General features: G+C 38.3%; 1 protein-coding gene across 4 annotated transcripts in view; it reads right to left on the bottom strand.

Annotated features, from left to right (window-relative positions):
• Nucleotides 1-22,864, bottom strand: part of PDS5B (PDS5 cohesin associated factor B) — a 102,186-nt gene extending 79,322 nt beyond the window's left edge. For all 4 annotated transcript variants that reach the window (XM_068181979.1, XM_068181981.1, XM_068181980.1 and 1 more), the window contains exons 1-2: nucleotides 22,703-22,864; nucleotides 2,558-2,683 (exon numbers count right to left, since the gene is read on the bottom strand). In XM_068181979.1, the coding sequence (XP_068038080.1) occupies nucleotides 2,558-2,665 (108 nt within the window). In that variant the 5' untranslated portion in view covers nucleotides 2,666-2,683; nucleotides 22,703-22,864. The remainder of the gene's footprint in view (nucleotides 1-2,557; nucleotides 2,684-22,702) is intronic.
• Between the last annotated feature and the right edge of the window lie 685 nt (nucleotides 22,865-23,549).

Here is a 23,549-nt window from a genome sequence, read left to right as displayed (position 1 = left end):
AGCCAAAACTCCCATCTATTTCTTCAGTGCAGGAAGAGATATTATTCAAAGAATAATAATGTCAAGTCCTAGAAGCCTATAAAATACTTTGCTATAGTTTGTTGTTTGGTTATGTTTTTCCCCCCTCCAAAAAACTTACTGTAACTGGTCAGGGAGCAAGAAGCCCAACTGAAAAAAAAAAAAAAAACAAAACCCCAAACTTCTGCATAATCGGGATCACAGAAGCTGTGAAGTTTTCAAACACAGGAGAATTCTTTACATAAAGACACAGACGATCAGCAGCTTATGCAGACACAACTTCTATTGCAAGAAAAATAAAGTCCTCCCCAGTCAGGCACAAGATGAACTACTTGAAGTGCACTGGTGCCCTTACACACTAATTAATTTACAAGTCAGAACTGCTTACATTTCCATGAAAAGTAGTCTTTTCATACTTCTTGCAACAAGTATGGGTTTTTCTACTCTAGAAATGAACCTTTCATGTTTTTTCCCTGATAACATGAACATCTGTACAAGTCAGGACAACAAAGATCAGTCATCCTGTCTGCAGAGCAATCCATCACAGTGTTGAAGGAAAAACAAAGGAAAACAAGCTAGTTGTCCTAGCACAGATTTCCAGGTTCCTGCAAAGCAATACGTTAGAGGACTCCAGAGCCTGAAATCACACCCAGACCACCATAATTTATACTCCTGGAGCTTCATCTACCAGATGTGGCATATATTTCTTAACCCATTCAATTTTTACTGCATCATTCCACAGAAACAAGGTTTGGAATTTACTTGTATAAAACTGACAGAAAAGTGTATTATTAGACTGCTGGTCTAAAATTAATATTTCATTAGATGATAACTTGGTTCTTCTGTATTAAAAGAAACTGTGGAAAATGCTTTTCTCACACTATTCATCATTTCCAAGAGTTTATCACCTTCTTTCTGTCTTCAGTGCTAGTTCACAACTGTCACCATTTAGCTTCTATGTCATTTCCAAATCTATTATAAACTTCAAGAGGGCATCAATTCAAAATGCATTAAATGTCCAACATAAGTTATGCTAACACAGAAATTCACTCTGCATATTTTCCATTTTATTCTCAGATTTCTTGATAATTAGCATTTATATTAATATATCATTATCAACAAACAGCAGAACGTCTGTGCACAGAAAAATGTTTTTTCCCTAATAATTGCATGAATTTGGCAGTCAGGGAAATCAAGAGGCTAATAGTTCACTTATTTATCAACTACTGGTCTTTAGCCCCTGCAACTGTGTTTATACTGAGGTTCTGTACACTTGTGGTGTAGCATGGATCATCCAACCTCTTATAAAAGAAATACTGCAACTTCTTCCCTGCACCAATGAATTCATAGTCAGAATAAACAACTAACAAGAAACACAAGACATTTTACAAAGTCCTCTTATTCTGCAAGACAGATCAAGATGACAGAAGGGACTAGACATTCAAGGCCAGAAATTAAATTAAGCTACAGGAAAAAAAGTATTAGTTAAAAAAAAAAAGTATTATACATATACAGGAAAAAAAGTATTAGTGTGGTGCTGCATTTCCACAAGCTGAAAAAAATATGCAAGTGCTAAAAAAGAATTCCTTCTCTTAGGAATCATTTATATGTAAAGTTATAAATGTTGTCTTTTATTCAGCATCATAGAATGCAAAATACTCACTGAAGTCCATCAAACAAAATCCGAAAGCCTAGACAGGTTACTGGGGGAGAAGACAAGAAGCAACCCTTGTGTTTTGGGATTTTACTGGTTTTTGTTCATTTACCCATAGTTCCAACTGACTCAAAACTACTTCTTCAGAAAACTCCAAAGTAAGCTCTTCCATCTGTTAGATTACTTAAGGTTCCTCTCCCACATCAGCTCCCTCCTGTTTCACAAGGCAAGCCCAAGCTACAGGCATTCCTTCTGCACAATACAGGCCTGCCTTTTTGTGAGAGTACACAGGTAGATACAGAACTGTAGTAACAAAATTAGCCTCCAAATCTGTCCAACTTTCCTTTACGCTTAGGCCAAATAAAATGATCAAGAAATTCAACACGGAAATATATCAAAGACTGTAAGTATAGTCAAAGTATATAGACTAAAGTATAACAAAAACTACCTTCATCATGATACAGGCTAAAACAATGAGAATAAAGGTTTTTATAAACAAACCAAAGAGCACGAAGGCATAAAAGGAATGTATTGAGAGGTATCCAAATTATTTCCAAAATTATTACTCTCTTTTAGAGAGGAAAATACTAGAAAACAATGAAAGTACTGATTTAGCATAGTAGCAGAAACAAAATTTTAGTATTTTAAATTAATGCAGCTCATTTCTATTTGTGATTTTTAAATGCATTTAAACCTTTTTGAACAAGTCATTTCAAGAAAGTGGTAGAAGAGAAGGCACAAGAGCAAAGAAGTTTCTCCTATGCATAGAAAAGGTAAAGCCCAAAGGGAAAAAAAAAACCCTTCCAGATATAAAATATAGTAATAGGATTATTGAATATCCTTTACAAGAAACTTTAATCTGCAAACAATTAGTTGCTTACTAACCTTTAGCCTCCTCACCATCTCTTCTTTAGATATTTTATCAGAGATTTCTTTGACTCCAGGAGGATATGTGATTTTTCCATCATTGGCTCTCGTCTTTGAATGAGCCATGATTTCACGGTTTTAAAACTGTGGAAAGAAATTAAGAAGACAATGTTGTTTAATTAGTTCATGCTTAACCATATCTGTCCCACTTTGACAAACAAAATCCAACTAGAAATATACAACAAACCCAAAAAAGACAAAATATTTGGATTTGTTTCAGTAATCTATATTGTGGGAGACAGCAACAGTTTTGATATTCAGGTAAATCGTCCTATGACACAACAAAGCTTTCAAGAAGTATCATCAGAAAAAAGCTAAAACTCCTCATTTCAGAATGTCATTGATCTTCACACTAACAAAGACGCAACCAAGAATCTTACTGTACTGCATGATCTGTTTCCACTTCTTGGTAATAAAAGATCCTAGCTAGCTTGGGTGTTCAGACATCTGAAGTGGACTTTGTGTTCATTTTTACTCTTTTGGAAAATGCAATTTTCCAAAAAGCCTAAACACCAGTGCTGTTAATTGTTACACATCACCAGTTGTAACTCCCCAGTACTGCCAGACAAGCAGCAGATAGAGAATGAAATTAGAGACAGAAACAGAGCAGACCAAATACAAGTCTTTCCTCTATGCCATTAAAGCCACATTTTCAAGTGAAAGACCGCAGATAAGCAATGGTTTCTTCTTCCTAAATTGTAACTAGGAACATAACTCAGTTACTTGGTTTCTCAGTCCCTTTAAACTGATGCAAATGAAGACTACCATGTAATCCACTCTAAGTCATACAGAGTTTCATTGCTTTACAGAAGGAAGCTGAACTGAAACCTTTACTTACATAAAAGCAATCAATACAAAAGGCGGTGAAAAAATCTCGATGGCATGTGTGGGAACAATCAAGATCTTAGAAAAAGTCTGCACCAGGGCAGTTACAAATGAAGAATGTAACAAAAGAAACAAATTTCTTTGTCATTGTCTTGATATTTTTAGTTATTTAGTTAAAAGTATGATCCACTTCTAGCAGTCATGACTGTTCTGAACTGTGAATCTCAAGTAATGGGATTTGTATTCTTAAGTTCATATTTCATGAAAACAACCAAAGTTAGAAATTTTGATTAATCTTCACCTAATTTTTTACCAAACAAAAAGTTAATACTGGCTTTTAATTTTTTTTTTTTTTTTTTTTGCAAAGAACACATACAGCACAACACATTTTATTTCTGTAAATAGGAAAAACATGAATAGAACGAACATAATCAGATGTCATTCAACAGGCATGACATGCAATGGACTGCAACAGATACACGAAAGTCAACTCAGTTTCTGTCATCATCTCTGCACCTACATGCACCCAGCAGTGGAACAGTGCCACATGCTTGCAGCTGTAGTAAAAACTGACAATGACAAAGCTGGAAGGAAACAAAACTCATTGAAGTAACTTTTTCTAATACTAAAATAAGATGCCACTTTTATCCCCATAATATTTCTTTAATGCACTGCCATGACAAGTCCATGTCAATCCTAGGACTCATCGAAAGCACACAAATTGTAATGAAGTTCACTTTTCTTGCCATTTGACATAGATATTACACACTACCTTTCAGATGGGATGATGTTATATATTACACCTAAATTCATTTTAACAGCTCATCACAGCAGAAGGGAGCCTTGCTTGCCTGAACCTGAGAATGTATAAAAGCATCCGATGCTTTGATGGGCCAATCAAACTCACCAACTCAAAAAACAAGCCAAATTGTTTTTGAAAAGTGTGTGACAAGCATCAAAGCTAACTCAAGGGAAAGAACAGGAACTAAGGGAACTGGGGAACAAAACTCCATTTTCCAGTGGTGGATACCTGTCAGATCAGATCAAATGCAGTGGAAATCTGATTAGAACAAGATGATGTAGTCCCATTTAGAGCACATTTTGAAATAATTCAAAGACTGAAACTCATACATTACAGTAAAGTTCAACTGTGCAGCCAATATGTCCAATGGCCCCACAACCAAGCTTTTAAGCTTCAGTGGCATCCAAGGTATTGTGATTATGTAGCAAGGTTTTGGTAGTGGGGGAGGCTGAAGGCATGGCCCCTGTGGGAAGAGACATGGGGCTGCTCCTGTAGCAAACAGAGCCAGATCCAGACAGCTCCAAAATGGACTCATCCCTCGTCAAAGTTGAGCCATCAGTGATGCTGGCAGTGCCTCTGTGATAACGTATTTAAGAACTGACAAAAAATGCTGCACAGCAGCTACTAGGAAGAAAAGTGAGAAAAACGTGAAACAAGCTGCAGCCACCAAAGTTAGTGAAGAATGAAAGCAATCTTCCTGCATTTATCTTGACCCATGAGCTTTTTTGTCTTATTTCCTTCCCCGTTCCATTAAGCAAGAAGAGAGAGCAGAAGAGTTAGCACCTAACAGCCAGCCAAAGTTACAGACAGTGTTGTACACAGCTTATCCCTCTCAGAAGTAAGGAAAAAAAATAGGACTTCATTTTCTAGAGAATTAATACATCTAGTTTTACAGGGTCAAAAATAATTCTAAAAAGGTTCAAAGAAAGAACATACAGGATAAAGAATTATAAACCTTCTAATACTGAGAGAAACAAAAACCATTCAAAAGAAACAGCAGAAAACAAAACCTATAATTCAAAAAAAAGAAAATTCAATGCTAAGAAACCCCCTTGTACAACAGTTATAACTTCAACAATTACCTAAGTAAAACTTCATGACATTCCACTGCTAGAAGTTCCCCTTCTTCTGGACTGCCAATATAGCTGTGCATACCTAGCTTTATCAAAATAATCTGTGTTGAACACTTAGTAGAATCTAGGATTTTATTTGGGGGAGGGGAGGGTGTTTTAATGATTCTAACCAAATACAAATCTCTGATTTCATGTTAGATACATCAGCTGTTCCAGTAAACTTCTGTCATGGAAAAAGAAGACAGTAACAGCTAAGAACAACAGCCTCAAGGCCAACTGTATGTACAACATGTTGAAAACAAAAATCCATAAGCCAGTGATGTGATATTCAATGACTGAATTTCAAAAAGCTTTTAATATTAATTTTTATAGATTCAGTGTATTGCAAAAGAAAACAGTCTAAGATGACAAGTATTTTGAAAGAAGGAAATTCTTTGAAAGCATCTTTGAGATTCAACAGACTCAGCTGACAGTTTCTATTTTTTTTAACAAATGAAATTTAAGAAGTTCTCCACCATGTTTTTAAAAATCCAGTATTATTCCATATACACCATCAGAAGGAAAGAGCACAAGTCCTTACAAGAAGAGGGTGAGGGTGCTGTGGTTGTTTAGCTTGGATAAAAGGAGACTCAAGGGGGACCTTACTGCTCTCAAAAACTACCTGAAAAAAGGTGTGGTAATGTGGGGATTGGTCTTTTCTCCCAGGTAATCTAAGACAACACAAGAGGAAATGGCCTCAAGTGGCACTGGGGAAGGTTTAGATTTGACATTAGGAAAAATTTCTTCACCAGAAGAGTGGTCAGGCATTGAAACAGGCTTCCCAGGAAAGTTGTAGAATCACTATCCCTTGCAGCGTTCAAAAGGTACGTGGATGTAGCACTTGGGGACATGGTTTAGTGGAGAGCCCAGTGGTTCTGGGTTAACAGTTGGACTCAATGATCTTAGAGGTCTTTTCCAACCTTAATGATCCTATGAAAAAGGAAAACGTTCACATGGATGCCTTTTTTAAGGCAAGAAAACACTTCAGACCATGAAATGTTTTGCACCATGCAGAGTCCCAGCACATAAACTAAACTTTAAGATGTGCCCTGTTTCTGCTGTTATATGAGGATAAAGAAGGGAGATAGATGTCACAAGAAACTTGAACAAATATGTAACAAATTCCAGTTCTAACAAATAGGAATAAAAATCATTATTCAATCAGGCTTTGGTTTTTTCAGTTATGTTAAACAGTACTGTAAGTTAAGTCTTCAAAAACTATGAAGAAAATAAATATATTTTAATCTAATAGAGTATTTAAAATAGAAACTCTACTTTTTGTACACACAGAGATGATACAGTAAGACTTAAGATGTCTAGGAACTGCTTCTTTCAACACAGAAGCACCACTGCAATTGTAATTTCTCAGAGACCTGAAGTCAGGAACCAAGAGCCAGTCTGTAGAAGTATATTGAAAAACAGTATGTATAAAATAGCACGACAAATTAAAAACTAAGTTAAAAGGGAGGTGAGGTGGAAAAAACTAGTACAGAAAAAATAAAGCAAGATGACAAACCACATGCCCTTTGTACAATGCCAACCGGAAAACTATAGCACAGGATAAAACCCCAAAAGTCAAAGTCACATTTATTGGGTATTTGATTAGGATGGATAAAAATGTCATTCACCTCTTGTGACAAAAATCAAAAGACCATATTTAATGTAAAATTATGACTATCAGCCACACCACAAATGGGAACAAACAATTAATCTGAACAGAGTTAATTAGTAATATCACCGCCAAAATTTGGTCAAGCTCAAATAAATAAACTACACATCAGTTCTGTACATAATCAGTAGCATCCAACAGCTACTCAGTTCCAGCTAAGTCTACTGGCCATTATATTACTAAAACATTCAGATGTTTTCTATATAGTAGATACCTTTATGAACAGCTTAACTTCACATATACTACTTGCTCAATACTTTAAAATACAGACTGTGATTATGGAAATAAAACATGGACTGATATCTTGCATATTATGTATCTATGCAAATATACTTCACAGGTCAATAAATATCATTAGAGGATGTTAAAGTCAATGACCTAAGTGGAGGACTTAAACCACACTCCAATTAATTGTATTTTGTTTGGTTGACAGTTTACATTGCCTATGGTGACTTAATTAACTCTGCTAATCATTAAACAAACTGTGCCTTAACACACATGAAGACATCATGTGTCAACAGTGACTTTCCAGAGATCTATACAAGTGTTTAAATCCTCATCCTCCAGATAGTTTTGTAGAAATCTTACCCAAGTGATGAAGCAAACTTTAGCAAAGCAACCCTATATTCCTTGCAAGTCTGTCTCCTGCCTTACTATCACTTCCTCTTAAAATCCAGAATCCAAACACTAGAACTTAGAAGATCTTCAGAAACATTATCAACTTAGCAAATTCTATCATCATTATAATTTTTCAGAACTTTCACTGAATATACGTAATTACCTATACAGCTATTCTTAAGGTTATTTTAAAATAATGTATATAAAATCTAAGAAACTATACATCAAATTTATGTAAGCTAATATATATACTTTTAAATCTATGTTTGCAAGACATTTTTCAAAGTCAGAGAATGCCAGAGAATAACACTTTCTTCATGTTCACAAAGGTATTAGAAGCTCAAGTGAATTTAGTAAGTGGTTCACATGGAAAAGAATTTCAATGTGTAAAGAACTAAATATGCATTTCCACAGTTCATATCACTCCAACAAGAAAGTGTAGGCAAAAAAAAAGGATTGGCAAATATTCATCAACGCTTTCTCCACAACCAAGCAGGAAGACCAGTGGCCTCTTACTGCCACAGGCCATTCCATCAACAATCCAAAAACAGTTTAGAAGATGCAAAAAACGTTTTCCTAAATTGTGTCATGGGACATTGCAAGGAAGCAAAATATTTTCATCTCATAAATCACTACAGATTTCACTCCAAAGCTCTACTCCTTTTTCAACATACAGTTTGTAGTTTCTTTTTATTATTTATATGAATTTTTTTTATTTTTGCACCCTCAGTGGGCAGCATCCTTGTATGAATCAATATAAACCATGACAAATGCTTGAAGATCACAAACTTTGTTTCAACAACATAAGACATACGAAAAAAATTGTCAAGATGTAATTTCCACAAAATATGTAACATGATATCACTAAGAGATTACTCAGCAACTTACAGAAGTGGAAGAGGCAGGCATCTTTCTACTTCATTAGTACTCTTAATAAAACACAAATAACACAACAATTTAAGTCATTGACAGAAATTCTTTACATCCTGGTAAATTCCTGCTGGCATATAGCTGATTGACAATAATTGATCAAGGTGAGAAGTGACTTTGGTGTTAGAGACTTGCATTATCCAACTGCCACTAAATTAAACCTATTTCCATAATATATTTACTGTTAGGCAGTTATAACTTGGCTATAAAAAGCCACCCCAAGCTGAAATTTGGCAAGCTGAAATTAATTTTCTGTTGTTGAATAAAATAGAAAACTTTAGTGTGCTGGACCAAAGGTGCTTATTTAAATCCAGGTCATTCTTCATACTGATTCAGGTATAATACCTAGACTAATACTTTCCATTCTCTTTTAGAAATGTATCATGTTATACTGTTTACTTAACTATCATTAAATCAAGATACTAGTATTATCCATAATATCAATAAAATGCTAGCTTCCCATTTCTGTAAGGCAGCATAGTAAAGACTGTTACAGAAGCCACTAATTAAATGTCTTCTGGAATGAAGACCTAAATTATAAGGTAAAAGTAACATTCTCAGTCCAACAAATGACATAAAAAGTACTGGGTTTCACTACAGAATGCCATTAATGGCAGTCCTTTGACAGTCATACATAAGTAATAACCTGTTTAAATTAGGAAATACTTTTTTCAAACTTACACCAAAAAATACAGCAAAGTGCATTAAATTTCTTTATTAACATCTTAAGTAAGCACTTTGTGGAAAATTAAAAGATGTGCAGGTGGTAACTGGGCAAGAGACATCATCACAATGTAGAGTGGATTTAGAGGATTCGGAAAAGAACAAAGAAGAAAAGATTAAGACATGATACCAAAATCAGCACATGCGCACTAAAGGGCCTCAAACAACTTAAACAGAGCTGCAATCAGTTAGCGAATGATCCCAGGCAAGTCCCCACTTCCGCCGATAAGATTTTTTTCAAACTTGATTAAAGAAAGCCTCCCTAAAATTTAGCAAGTAGGAAGTATTCAGTACCAACTTATCTCAGCACACAGCTCTCCCCAGTGGTGTTGCAGACACTTGCAGCTTCCACAAAATATAAGTGACCCAACTTTAAGTTTCAGCATTTTTCCATATGTTATTGTTGTCATTTTTCTTTTAATAAAGCTGCCTCTTTTTTATGTCATTTATGAAACAGTATTTTCACTGAAACACACTCAAACTAAAAAAAAAAAATTATCAGAAACTATATAAAAGAATTTACCATTAAACCATTCAACAATCTAAGGAAAAATAAAAATGACTTATTATTGTGAGATCTCTGCTTTCAAACTTCTACTCAAGACTAAGTAAAAGGGAATGTAGGCTTATTTCTCTGTATGGCTGCAGGAAAAGAAGTTACAAAGAGATAAAAACTGGAAGGCAATAGTAAAATAATCCGACAAAGAAAGAAGAGTGTAGGCTGACTAAATATGATTTTAATAAAATAGACATCTGCAATATATTTGTCAGTTAGCCAAGTACTAGGGAAAACATTCCTTAGGTGGTCACATTATGCAAGCATACTACACAAAATCTTACGAAAAGACAAACTATGACCAGTCCTCAGAGGTTCAAACAGAAGTGATTTGGTGATGTACGTAACTCCAACAGGGGGGCCACACGTAATGTCCATGCCAAAGGAATAAAATTAAGCTTTAAGCTTTTATACCCACGACTGGGGTGCAAGAAAAGTTTTTATACTACTAAGGGAACTCCAACAACCACTCAGTGAAATTGTAAGTAGTAATTAGAGCCCTCAAAACAGGACAGTTCTACCACAAAGCCCAAGAAATACAAAAATAAAGATAAAATTGAAGCCAAACTGAGATATCCACTGTAAAAAACTGCAAAAAATTGTAAAAAAAAAAAAATGTACTTCAGTGGCTAGAATCAAAAAGGAAGTACTCCTGTATAGTAATGACTGTAAAGAAAGAAGTTACTGAAGTATCCTGTAAAAATAGCTGAATTCCCATTTTCAAGGAAATGGCAGGTAAAACTTTCCTGTGACAACTAGTAACAAGTATCTTTAATCAGAAGTTACTGTGTCTATATTTAGGAACTCTACATTTTCAAATCAAAGCAATCACATGGGCACCATCCAAGAATTCATGAACCTCTGTGGACCACAAAGCTTTTTAAAGGTATTTAAAAATTGAGGTGCAGTACTCTTCAATTTAAAAAATTTAAATTAACTTTAAAAATTAAGGTATACTGCAAGAAAATAAAAGCAGCACTCCCATTACTAATGCAGAGCAAAAAAAAATGTAATAAAACTACCACTAAAGCTGCACTAGTTTGATCTCAGTAATATTTTGAGAGTTTAAGAAAAAACCTGCATGCTGAAGTCAGAATTTCGAAAACAGGGATAAATGTAACTTCTAGGTTTATCATATTACCCAGGGATAATTTATGTTTGGTTCATCTGTGATAAAAAAATCAGCACTTTCCTTGCACCAAATATCATTTATTATGGAAGCATTAAATTGGAAATCATAGACAGATGGATGCAGAGATGAATGAGATTGTCATTCAATAAAATACTGAAAGTTTAGAGTAACAGAAATGTTTGCAAATATAAAGACTACATATGAACATGTAAACAAGAATACACACTAACTGAAAAAAAATCAGCTGTAAGGGGAAAACAACAGGGGTCTAAAGAGGGGCCAATGCCTAGGTTATAGTCTCATGGTGATTTTTCTACTCAACATTAATTCTAGGACAAGGAACTTCAAGAACCTTCTCTCATCACTGAAGATACTCAAGCACTATCTGGACACAATCCTGTGCAATGTGATCCTGTACTTGTGCTCAGAGAGGTTGGACCAGGTGACCCACTGTGCTCCCTTCCAACCTGACCCATTCTGTGAAAGAAACAAACAAACCAATGCCCACAAACCCAAAACTTCATCAGCTAACACCCATCTTAAGGTACTGAGAAGAACTAGCTTGGAATACTATTTGCAGCCACCAGCACCTATCATCCAGGTGGTATAAACTAGGAGAAGCACCCATGAAGTCTGTTACATGAGGACAGTATGTGCACAGAGGTGACAAAAGAGACTGCCAGAAGGGTAAGTAGAAAAGAGGCAGAAATCACCATAAATCACACAAATACCAGGAGATCCCACCCAAAGAAAATGAATCACATAAGGCAAAAGGTCAAAGATAAATAGCTCAGTGAAGAAAAACTGATCACAAGAGGCAGACTTCTAGTTTTTAATTTAAATTTTATGAAGTACTTTCTTGTCAATATCTGAAACAAAACAGCCAAATAGAATACAGTACAACTTGATCAATATGCAGAGATTAGATCCTTGCTTTCATATGGTACGTTAGGAAAAGCAGACCATGAACTCCACAAAAGAGTCTTTTTCCAGGATCACCAGAAACATTGGAAGTTCTTAGGCTGATGCTCTAAAAGAAGAGAAGAACTGACAACCAGCCTAGGTATCAAAATTCCACAATATTATGGATGTAATGGTTTATGGTCGTAATATTGACACAGCTGTCTTTTACCAGGGAAGTTACTTTAAGACTTAGTAAGGCAGGAATTATTTCTTTCCTTCCTCCAGCTGCTAGAAAAGAATGGAGGAAAAGAGGCAGGAATTACTGTCTTTCTTTACATTGACTATTTCAAAAAGCAGTCACAGAAACCTCAGATACCTTGCATTACATAATTTCAAATGATTAACAGCTGTAGTACTCACACAAGCAGAGAAAAAAAACATGCAAGAATGGCATGGAAGCCATGAGGAAAATAAGGGGAACGTAACAGGAAGCAGGAGACAACTACAACACACAGACATCAGGCACAAATCAAGTTTAACCTCTGTGTTGCCCCATGGGAGGAAACAACAATTGGTATTATTTTAGTGTACCATTTCTTTGGCTAAAAGTGCCTTATTAGTCTTACCATGAAACTTCGTTGGGTTTTTTTTTGTTTGTTTTGGGGGTTTTTGGTAAGAATTAAAATTAAACAAATGTCCCCCCAAGGGAAAAAAATCCCAATACTAAGAATATTAAAGAAACAAAATAAAATACTAAAAATAAATAAAATAGGCAATTAAAATTTTTAAAAATACTAGCATGCTACCACAGAAGCAAAATGACATTATGTAAAACTTCACAGCGGTCAACCAACACAAAGTTGCTTTTGTAACAAGTCAGAATTTCTATACCTGAATGAGATGCACTTCCGTTCCTAACTTTTAATGTTAAAAACCACAAAATTATATGCTTTACATCCATGGCAAATTATTTGATACAGGATTACTAAAGATCAAACAAAGAATGCTAGTGGGGTGGATTGAACCGTAAGACCTAAAAAAGAATGGGTATTCAACTGCAAAGTCTGATGTTGTTCTACACAACAGTGCATCCACTCCTAATCAACATGAATTATAAACAGACATTTATATTATAACTGTATATAGCAATCTTAGTACCAAAAACACATTCAGCTGGGCGTTTTACAAATAGAAGTTGTCTACCCAGATGGCTTCTATCAGTTCAGCTTTTCTTCCCAGCTAAAACATTTTATTTTACTTTTTGCAAAACTGTGACAGAAAAGCAGACTGAAAAAAATAACTGTGTCCCCAAAAACAGAGAAAGAACCCATAACTGATCACAAAGCACAAATTAGATGAAGATATACTACAACCAGGTGAACAAAGTGCACTATAAGACCACAAGGACCAGCAACAGTTTAACAATTTAGTTACCTACTATCATATGCGGATCTATCAAGTAAGATTGCTTCAAAAAAAAAAAAAAGCTGAAGATTCTTTTAATATTTAAGTCTTAACTTACCTTTGACAGCTACCTCAACACTCAACATCTAAGTTCTCTGCCAATAATATATTGACTCCTGTAACTTTTTCTAATACAATTATTCATCCCTTACAATTATTTAGCCCTATGGGGTTGAATTTTCACAGCATGGTGGAGGTTGGAACTCTGGAGATCACCTGGTCGAATCTCCCTGCTGAAGAAGGGTCGCCTAAAGCTGGTTTGCCAAGGAGTGCATCCAGATGGCTTTTAAGGATCTCCTAGGAAAGTGACCTTGCAAATGCCCAGAGCAACCTGTGCTGGTTCTTGACCACAGTCACAGTGAAAACATTCAGAACGAACCTCTTGTGTCCCAGTGTGTGCACACTGCCTCTGGATCTATTACTGGGCACCACTGAGTGGTGTCTCTATCTTCTTTGTATCCCACTTTCAGAAATTTACATACATTAGTACATTTTAGTCCTGTTTTTTGTCTAAACAGCAGCATATGTACGGTTATGTCAACTTTCTTGACAGTAAATTCACAAACTCTGGTTTGTCTTCTGTTTAATATTTAGTTATCCTTCAGTTGCAGCTCATCATTCACATTAGGATGCAAGGAGATGGAATGAAGCTGCATCAGAGGAAGTTCAGATTGGACTTTAGGAAAAGGTTCTTCACTAACAGGTGATCAGTTACCCCTGTCAAAGTTCAAGAAGAATCTGACAACACTCTTAATTATATGATTTACTTTTAGGTAGTCCTGTGTGGAGCAGGGAGTTGGACTTAACGACCCTTATGAGTTCCTTCCAGCTTGAGAATTTCTACAGTTCTATGCCACATTTGCTGCACAATGACAGACAAACTCGTGGCGTGCATCACTATGTGGGCTGTGCTTCTGTCAGGCTCAGATCTGTGCTGATGAGCAGTAAGGACATGGACCTCATTTTACCAGACTGGATCACTGCCTTACAGTACCCTGTAATCCACTCCCCAAGAAGACCTCTCCCTCTACCCAGGAGAGCATTAACAAAAAATCAAATCAAAAACAATGATGAAAAATTGTATTACACTCCCCACTAGATTGTGTTCCATAAATAGCAACCACTAGGACACAAGTAACACCTATAGGAAACTAATGCTTATTCATTTTAAAAGAACAAGGTTTTCAACTGAAAGGAGGAAGTTTTAAATTATTAATAAAGAAAGATAGCTGCTCACACTATGACTGTAAGCATAGAATCATGATACAACGGTTCAGAGAGTTTCTACCTATTACTTAAAGGTACAAGAACTTTTCTTGCACACACAAGAACTGCTCTTTGCCCTCTCCTTATTCCCCTGAAGTTAGAAGGTTCACACAGCCAAACCAGACTAACAAACACATCTGGTAAATCCTGCTGACAGCTGAATCCATCACTAATCCACCTGTAAGTCTGCTTACAGCCAGATGTTGCTGTTTCTTTAGCACAAGAAGCTGGATTTGTTCACACCTCAGCCAGATTCTCAGTTCAAGAGCAGTCTGTCTTAATTAAGACAAAAAGCTCAGCTTACCATAGAAAGAGCTGAGGTTTGGACACACTTCTACTAACCCCACTGGAGAGACCAACAAGCTCTATTAGACAAAGGGACTAGAGAGTTTAGGGGTTACAGGAAAGGCATTCAACCAAGAAGCAAAGTTAATGAGAGAGGGAAGAAAAAGGGGAGGGAAAAGGGAAAACATAGAAACAAAACACAGAAAAAATCCCAAACAAACAAAATCCTGCCGCCATACACCACAGCTGACATACCCTATCAACCTTGAGGTTCCTAAAATGCACAATGTACATAAACATCTGAAGGGAGGGCATCAAGAGGATGGAGCCAGTCTCTTCACTGTAGCACTGAGCAATAGACAAGAGGCAATGGGCAGAAACCAAGGCACAAAGTTCCATCTGAAGACAAACTCCTTTTCCATAGGGATGACTAAGCACTGAAGCAGGCTGCCTAGAGAAGCTGTAAAGTCTCCTTCCACAGAGACACTCAAATGCCATCAGGACATAGTCCCAAGTAATGTGCTCTCAGGGACACTGCTGGAGCCAGGGGATTGGACTAGATGACCTCCAGTGGGTCCCTTCCAGCCTCTTCTATTCTATCATCCTGTAAAGCCTAAGACGTGTTGAAGAAGGTGAGAGAGGAAGTAGATTGTACAATGAAGGATTGGAAGCCCAAGAGGTATGAGGACAAACTAGACAGAGAAGTCACTGAAGAGAGACCAGAGTAGAAAGACCAGCTGCCGCAGGCAGGAGGGGAATGCAGCCCCAGCAGGTCTCAGTCCTTTCCAGAGCACACAGTGTGCAAACACCACGTTACACTGCCCTTCTACCAGTAACAAATACTTGCAAGAGTCCACTGAAAAGCTTTCATCCCTCACCCCACATAAAGCTGCTAAAAGAGAAAAACTCATTGCTACTAATAGCATTCCATCAATTAGTCATAGATACAAAGCTAAAGGTTACAACCTAAAGACTGACAGAAGCACATTCATATAGTGAATTTGTTTACTATGTTCTATTAAAAAGGAACAATGAAAATATAAAAATAGTTGTAAAATCATTTATAAAGCGTTAAGAAGCAGATTTTAAGTTTCTTATACAATATTAAAGAGAATACATACAAAGGAGCTGATATACCTGATCCTTCACTACTTTTTTCCACACCACAGGATTTCTTTTTCATTCAAAGCAAAGAAACTATTAAATTTTTCTCCTTATACTTTTATGTGTGTGCCTTATTAGACTCTATTTAAGCCACACTATGAAGAGACTTAATTTCTTACTGGGCTTTTTTAAGCTGTACTATGTTAGCGTGCCATAAAAATTAACTTTTTTGCAACACTTTCACTTATTTTTCATAAAAATAAGTATTTGTCTCATTTCATAGATTACTAACCCAAGATACAGACTGAAGGTTAAGAACTAGCAACCAATTTTGCCTATACAGGAATTTAGGAGGAGGAATTTAGGACACAACTTTTAAAGTATGCCAATTTATCCAGCGCTGCATCTAAAACTAAAGCATCTGATGAGCCAAGCAGAAGTAGTCCGGGTCTAGAGCCTGTCTCCCAGGAAATCAATGCACTACTAATAAGCTCTTGTGGGAAGTTTGGTTTAAACAGACTTGCCTGGGATCACAAGAAACTGACAGAAGGAATGAATTCCAGTATCCCAAAGTGACACTCAATCATTCAAATTACTAAATATGCTTCTCCCTTCCCACAGTCCCCTGTCAATTCATTTTACATTTTCGAGCTTTTGGAAAATATGTGCACCGACTTTGATACGCAGCTCTAATTCCTAAATAAGTGGGTTGAAAATACCCCAACACGTTATAACTAAAGACTACCATAACATATACTTAGAAGGACAAAAATTAATTTAAATTGTTCACCATTTTAAAAAATAATTTGCATTTTTAATATTGTTTTAAAGCTTTTTTGTATGTAATACAGAAGATTCAGGGGGCAATGGCCCATTAAGAAATAAAAAATTACTTTAAATGTGCTTTTATATGTATAGACAAAATGCAGTATGGACAACCTAATGGAGAACTTACTACAGGCAACATTCATAACTTTGGGGAAAACTTTCAAAATGTTTCACATTCTCAAAGTACAGATCAGCCAGTAATTAAAAAAAGTGCAGAACATTTATTCCCAAAAATTGTACATGCATAAAAATCTTTTTCTTAGTTCTTGCAAGTATTTCTGTAACTGAAGGAATTACGAACTGCATGATCCAAGTTGGGCAAATGGAAGACAAAATGCATCTCCTGTTTGTTGTCCATTTGAAAAAGTTCCTCACAACTCTTTTTATGAGTTTATCATTAGCTTATCTATTCTTTCTTTCATTTTGAAAACCCAGGAAAGCAAAAGTTATAGCTTTATTCTGACCAGATCATACTCAGAGGAAGAAAAGCAATTGTAAACTTTATTTTGTACCATGAATTATGTGATTTTGTCTCACTTAGACTTTTGAAAAGCACTGGGTAGCACTTGGACTGTCCACATACGTAGTCCCTCACAAGTTTTCACAAAGTGATGACACAAAAAGCTACAGTTACTTCCATACACTTTGTTTCTGTGTTCAGAAACTACACATAATGCTACATCCTGAACTGCCAAGTAACAAAATCAACAAAATTATCAGAGAAAATATCACACCTAATGGCAAGCTGCCTAGCATTTCTGTACATTTTCCCCAAGAAGTCTTTGAAATTTTACATAGGCAGCTGCAGAAAAATTTAAAAAAAAAAAATCCCTAAATTAAATTACAAGTTTCCATGAAGTGTCTTCTGCTCAATTCTCATAACTGACAACAATTAAATTATTTTTTGTTAAGAACAAAAACCTAACATATGCAGTGACAAAGATTTCCTAGAAATCAGATTGTCTTCACTGGAATGTACATCTAAGTGACAAAGCAGTACTAACAGAAGTGAACAGCCAAACTCATGGTAACCCAAAGATTACACACAAGTTTTGATTTTTATTTTTTTCAGGACTTCCTCACGAGTAGTATGTTTCTACTTACTGTGGGTAACTGTTAGCTTTTTGGTTGGTTTTTTTTTTTTCAGTAGTTTTTTATTGGTTACCTTTCTTTCTAAGACTTTCAGGATGAAGGTTTTTGACACTGAAGCAAGAAATGTGGATATACTGGGATGTCTCAGAGAGAACCAAAGACTGCTTTGGCAGAAGTTGTGGACAACCAGCTTCTCAAGAGTCACTTCCTAAGTTATCAAATTTTAGCTGAATCAAATAATCAAATAATAAATCTTTACAATTGTTACATACTCCTGTCCCCAGCACAGGAAGGACATCAGTCAGCAAGCCCAGAGGAGGGCAACAAAGTTGATTAGAGGTATGAACCACCTCTCCTATGAGGAAAGGCTGAGAGAATTGGGATTGTTCAGCCTGATGAAGAGAAGACTTCAGGCTGACCTAATTGTGACCTTCCAGTACATGAAAGGAGCCCACAAGAAAGATGGATGGACTTATCACAAGAGCATGTAACGACAGGACGAGAGGGGTTGGCTTTAAACTGAGAGTAGGTTTAGATTAGATATTGGGGAAAAGTTCTTTACTCTGAGGGTAGTTAGACAGTGGAAAAGGTTGCCCACAGAGTTTGTGGATGCCCCATCCCTGGAAGTGTTTAAGGTCAGGTTGGATGGGGCCCTGAGCAACCTGGCGTAGTGGAAGGTTCCCTGTCCATGGTATGACAGTTGAAACTATATGATCTTTAAGGTCCCTTCCAATCCAGATCATTCTCTGTTCTATGAATTTGTAGGTTAGTTGACTACAATGGAAGAAATTAATAACATTTTTGACTGCTAACTTTATGTCCATTTTTTGTCCATTAAAAAGCATGAAAGCAAAGCATCTAATTTCAGCAGCAGAAACATTCACCAGGATTTCTAATTAAGTCAGAGAAAAAGTACACACAGTTAGTATTGTCTGGAACCGATCCTTAAAGAACAGGGTCTGAATTAGAAAACCCCAGATGGGGTCCTGATCCCTGGTTACGGTACTCCTGTACAAATGGTGACAGACACAAGATGATTAGTACAAACATCCCCATCTGTTCCCAATGAGGTATGGCACTTTTTTTATTATTATTTCTTGAAGCATATTAATACCTAAGTTGTTGTGAGCTGAAAAAATAGAACCAAAAATCAGGCAGTATTAAACAAGCGGAATGTTTTTCCAGTGCTTGCGGTCAGGCGCAAAAGAGTAAGTTCCACAGATGGGGACAAAGTAATACAGGTCTTAACCCTCAGAACCTACTTCAAGGACTTCTTCACACTTTAGAAAAGGCTGAAAAGCAGTATACACTGAGACAGACAGTAACAACCTTTAAAAATAATGGAAGTGTTAACATTTTGACTCTCAGAAATGAAAATATTACTTGTATTTCATTTAATTCTTTCAAGTTGGATTTGTTACAGCAAATATTCACATAAACAGCTTTTTTTATTGTGGAATCCTTAATGTTCCAAAGAGGTTTTGAAACAAACCACTAACTTCCTAGAATAACAAAGTTAATTTTCATTAATACACTTCACTTTTCATAATTTTTTCTTACTTTTACTTTACAGAATTATGTTAAGTTCTGTTCTTAGTAACAAAGCTAAGCAGATAAACATCTCAGCTTTTCTACAAGACTACATTCAACTGCAGAGGCTACCAATGGTAAAGCAAGAGGTACAAAATTTGTATACATGCATAGCCTTGCATTTTAGATGTTCAGTCTCTGAAGGAAAGAGAATATTCTCTTTTTAGAAGCATATATTTTACAATTCTTTAAAAGCCTTGATTCCTTCCCAGATCTGTCAGTGCTGTTCAGACCGTCCAGAGGGTCTAGAGATCTGGAAAATTACCACACTTCACCACTAAGCACTATCACACTAATGCACCTTTTAAAAGTTTCCTCAGTTTTCCCTTACCACCTAGTTTCAGAATTGACTGAAAGCCTCCAGTATTCTCTCAGTCTATCCAAAAATTATTTCAGGCTGCAGCATTGATATTTTGTGCTAAGAGTAAAAACACCATTACTTTAGATATGTGTTAAAAGAAAAATGATACTGACAAGTGGTAAGACAATGTTCCACATATCAGAACTACTTTTTGATTCTAAAAAGAAACTTCTCTGAAGGCAGCAGGAAAGACATACCTTCCTCTTTCTTGGCATAATATTTGGGGCAAGCAATATAAAGGGATAGGGATATTAGAGTGAAACTGATAAGGAAAAATAATGAGTTGCAGTATCACGTTTTCCTTCCATCTCAAATTTTGCATGCTTTTACTGTTCAGCTTCATATTTTCTTACTTATTGCTCCCATGAAAATTCTCCTTGTGCAACAAGTAGTCTTTATCACCTCTCCCAATTCGGGTTTAAAGAAATAAAAACCATTAACACCAAACACCTTTAAATGAAAATCCTTTACTAAACCAGAAGACTCATACCCATACGTACACATACACCCTCTTACTCTTCTGTATGACTATAAATTGTGTGACTAAATGAAGAAAAAAGAAAAAGGCATAAATTGAAAGCTTGGTAGAGAGCAACATCCCAAAAGAAAATGCATCTCTCCCAATTTACAGGAGGCAACAGAACCTCCTGTTCTACAGGACAAAAATGGTTAACACCTGAGGTTATGCCCATATTTCATTGCTGTGCTTTTCCAGATGCTAGCAATGATTGTTGGCTTTTATATGGTTAATCACAGCTTAATAACGACTTAGGTGACTTGTTCAATTTCAGTCCATAAGCAAGCATGCTAGATAAAGTCTAAATTCATTATTTACAAGAGAAAAAAGAAGTTGTATACAAGTGTTAAACATATGATTTTCCATTTTAATTTATTTAGTTGTTTCATCAAAAACTGAACCACAGTTTATCCAGTCTGTATACTAACTAATAAAGTGGATGCAAGAAACACTATACTCCAGTATAGTATCTATATAAAAAATCCCAAACAAAACACCACACCCCACCCAGACACATCATACCCCCAACCCTACAGTAATTAAGTTCAACCTTGCTTCAGACACAGACACAGGATGTCATGCAAGTGCTAAAGTACTAAACTACTTTCTCCAGCAGTGCACCGCTTCAAACGCTGTGATGAACAGGATACACACACCTCTGCTAAACCACCTTACCTGATGGCCTGTCACTGTCAGTCTTCTTTCAGGTGATCAGAGCATGGAACACATTCAGCTCTTTCACTTCTTTTTGGGGAGTTACTTTACACAGTATAGTATCTAGCATATCTACAGTACAAAAAAAACATACCAGGCAAAATTTCTACCACCTGAAAACTGAACAACTCCACTAGTTTGAAAGGGGAAAACCTTAAAGAATGCACGTCATCTTACTCTCTTCCCAAAACGCGATCTGACGCTCATTTTCAACTATAAAGCCACTCAAATTTTCAACGCTCCTTCTACTCCATCCCCAGCGAAGAGAAATCAATTACAGCCAAAGCACCTACCCGGCAAGCACAAAACAAAGACCAACATGAGAACGCTTCAGCAGTTGTGTTAAACGGGAAAACACAACGCCTAACTAAATAACCACAGCTCTCAGAAAGCAACCGCGCAGCAATCAAGCATAAAAGTCGGAATAAGGCTTGTAAGACAAAATCCAGCTCTGTAGGAGCTGGTCTGCTGCAGTTTAATTTTCCAGGACTGTTCACCGTCATTAATTGTTGATTTGTTTTAAAAAACAGATAGTGATTTATTTGCAGCAGGATGAAGTTACGGACCTAAATTCCTGACCGGAGGCTCTCAACGTAAACAATACATACATAACCTATAAATTAACCATTCTCCATCTGGCAATTCAGATGTAAAATTCATAGTTTTCCATCTACCAGGCGGCGGCAACCACCCCCCCCAGCTCCCCCCGTCCTCTCTTCCCGAGCGCTTTCTAACAGAGCCTGATGCAAAGTGGGAGGGAAAAAGAAAGAGGAGGAAAGGAAGGGGGCAAAAAAAAAAAAAAAAAAAAAAAAAAAAAAAAAAAAAAAAAAAAAAAGAAGCTAAGCCAGCATGAAAAGAAAAAACCGGGTTCGGACACAAGTAGGGACCCAGCAAACCGCGGTCCCCGGCAGCTCTTCCCGCTGAGGAGCACTGCGAAGTGCGGCGCGGAGAGACCGAACCGGGCGGGGAGGGGACGGGGATGTCCCCGCGCCCAGCCCGGGCAGCAGGCGCGCGGGGCGGCGGGAGCCCCGTACTGCCCCGCGGAGCGGGGACCAGGCCAGCTGCCCGGGGCAGGCGGGGAGGGAGGGGACGCCCGGGGCAGGGAGGAAAGGGACACCCGGGAAGCCGCGATCTCTCACTCACTCACTCATAGCCACGGGCGAGCAGCCTCCCCGCCCCCCCCTCCCCGCCACTTCGCGCCGCGAGGAGCCACCGGCGCTGGGCGCGACACCGCCCGCCGGGCCACCGGGGCGAGGGGGTGACCCCCCGGCCCCCGCGCACCCCAGCCAAGGTCACCCCATCGCCCGGGGTGCCGGGCGGGAGGGAGGGAGGGAAAATTTAGTATTTGACGGCCGCCACGGAAAAGGGGGGAGGGGAGCAGCCCCGCGGAGGGGCGAGGGGGATGGGAAGGGGGAGCTCCACCACGGGCCAGGGGGAGCTCCACCACGGGCCAGGGGGAGCTCTGCCCTCCCGCTCCCCCTCTACTCCCCGTCCTCCTCCAGCGCTGGCCGCGGAGCTCGGTCCGGGCCGGCGCCCCTCACTCCCCCGAGAAGGGAAAATGGAGCGGGGAACGGGGTGGGGGTACCTGCGGCCGAGGTGCCGCGCTCCTTACCCCGCTGCAGCCGCCTCGCCTCGCTGGTCGCAGGCGGGTCCGCTCCGCGCTGCCGCCGCTCCGGGCTCGGAGAGGCGCTGCCGCCGCTGCCGCCGCCGCCGCAGCCAATCGCCGCCAGCCCCCTCCCCTTCCGCAGCTCGCCCCGGTCCCCCTGCCGGCTTCAAAATGGCGCCAACTCGTCTCCGGCTGCTCCAATGGAACCGCCGAGGGGAGCGAGCGCGGCCAGCGCGGGGCAGCAGCGCCCCCTGCCGGCCTGCGCGGGCAGCACTCCCGGCCCGGCCCGGCCCGGCCCGACCCGACCGTGCTGAGGGTGGGCCCGGGGCGGCTCCCGCTGATGTGCGCTCTGTGGGCAACTGAGGCAAGCGCTTCCCCAAAACGGCAAATTACTACAGGATTGTTGTGAAAAAAATAAGGAATAAAGTCGCTTAACTGAGGAGAAAGAGCAGAAAAAGTAGCATAAATCACTTTACTCTTGCTTCAGCGAGTGCAAGAGTTTGAGGGGTGCCCTTACAGGAAAACGCAAACAGAAAAGCAAGTGTGGTTTCTTCTCACCGCTACAGCTAAAAGGCTTCATTTATTGTAGAACCATAGAATAAGTTGAAAAGGACCCATGAGGATCATCGAGTCCAACACCTGGCTCTGCACAGCACCATCCCCAAGAGTCACACCATGTGTCTGAGAGCATTGTCCAAACCCTTCTTGAACTCTGTCAGGCTTGGTGCTGTGACCACTTCCCTGGGGACCCTGTTCCAGTGCCCAGCCACCCTCTGGAAGAACTTTCTCCTGGTGCATCAGGACAGCATGTAAGTGTTTAGAGGATTATGATTTAAAAAACACAAATGACACT

The sequence above is a fragment of the Anomalospiza imberbis genome, chromosome 2 (genome assembly GCF_031753505.1).
Source record: "Anomalospiza imberbis isolate Cuckoo-Finch-1a 21T00152 chromosome 2, ASM3175350v1, whole genome shotgun sequence".
Lineage (NCBI taxonomy): Eukaryota > Metazoa > Chordata > Aves > Passeriformes > Viduidae > Anomalospiza > Anomalospiza imberbis.
The sequence above is the reverse complement of the archived record's forward strand: the minus strand, read 5'-3'. Positions and strand labels throughout refer to the sequence as shown.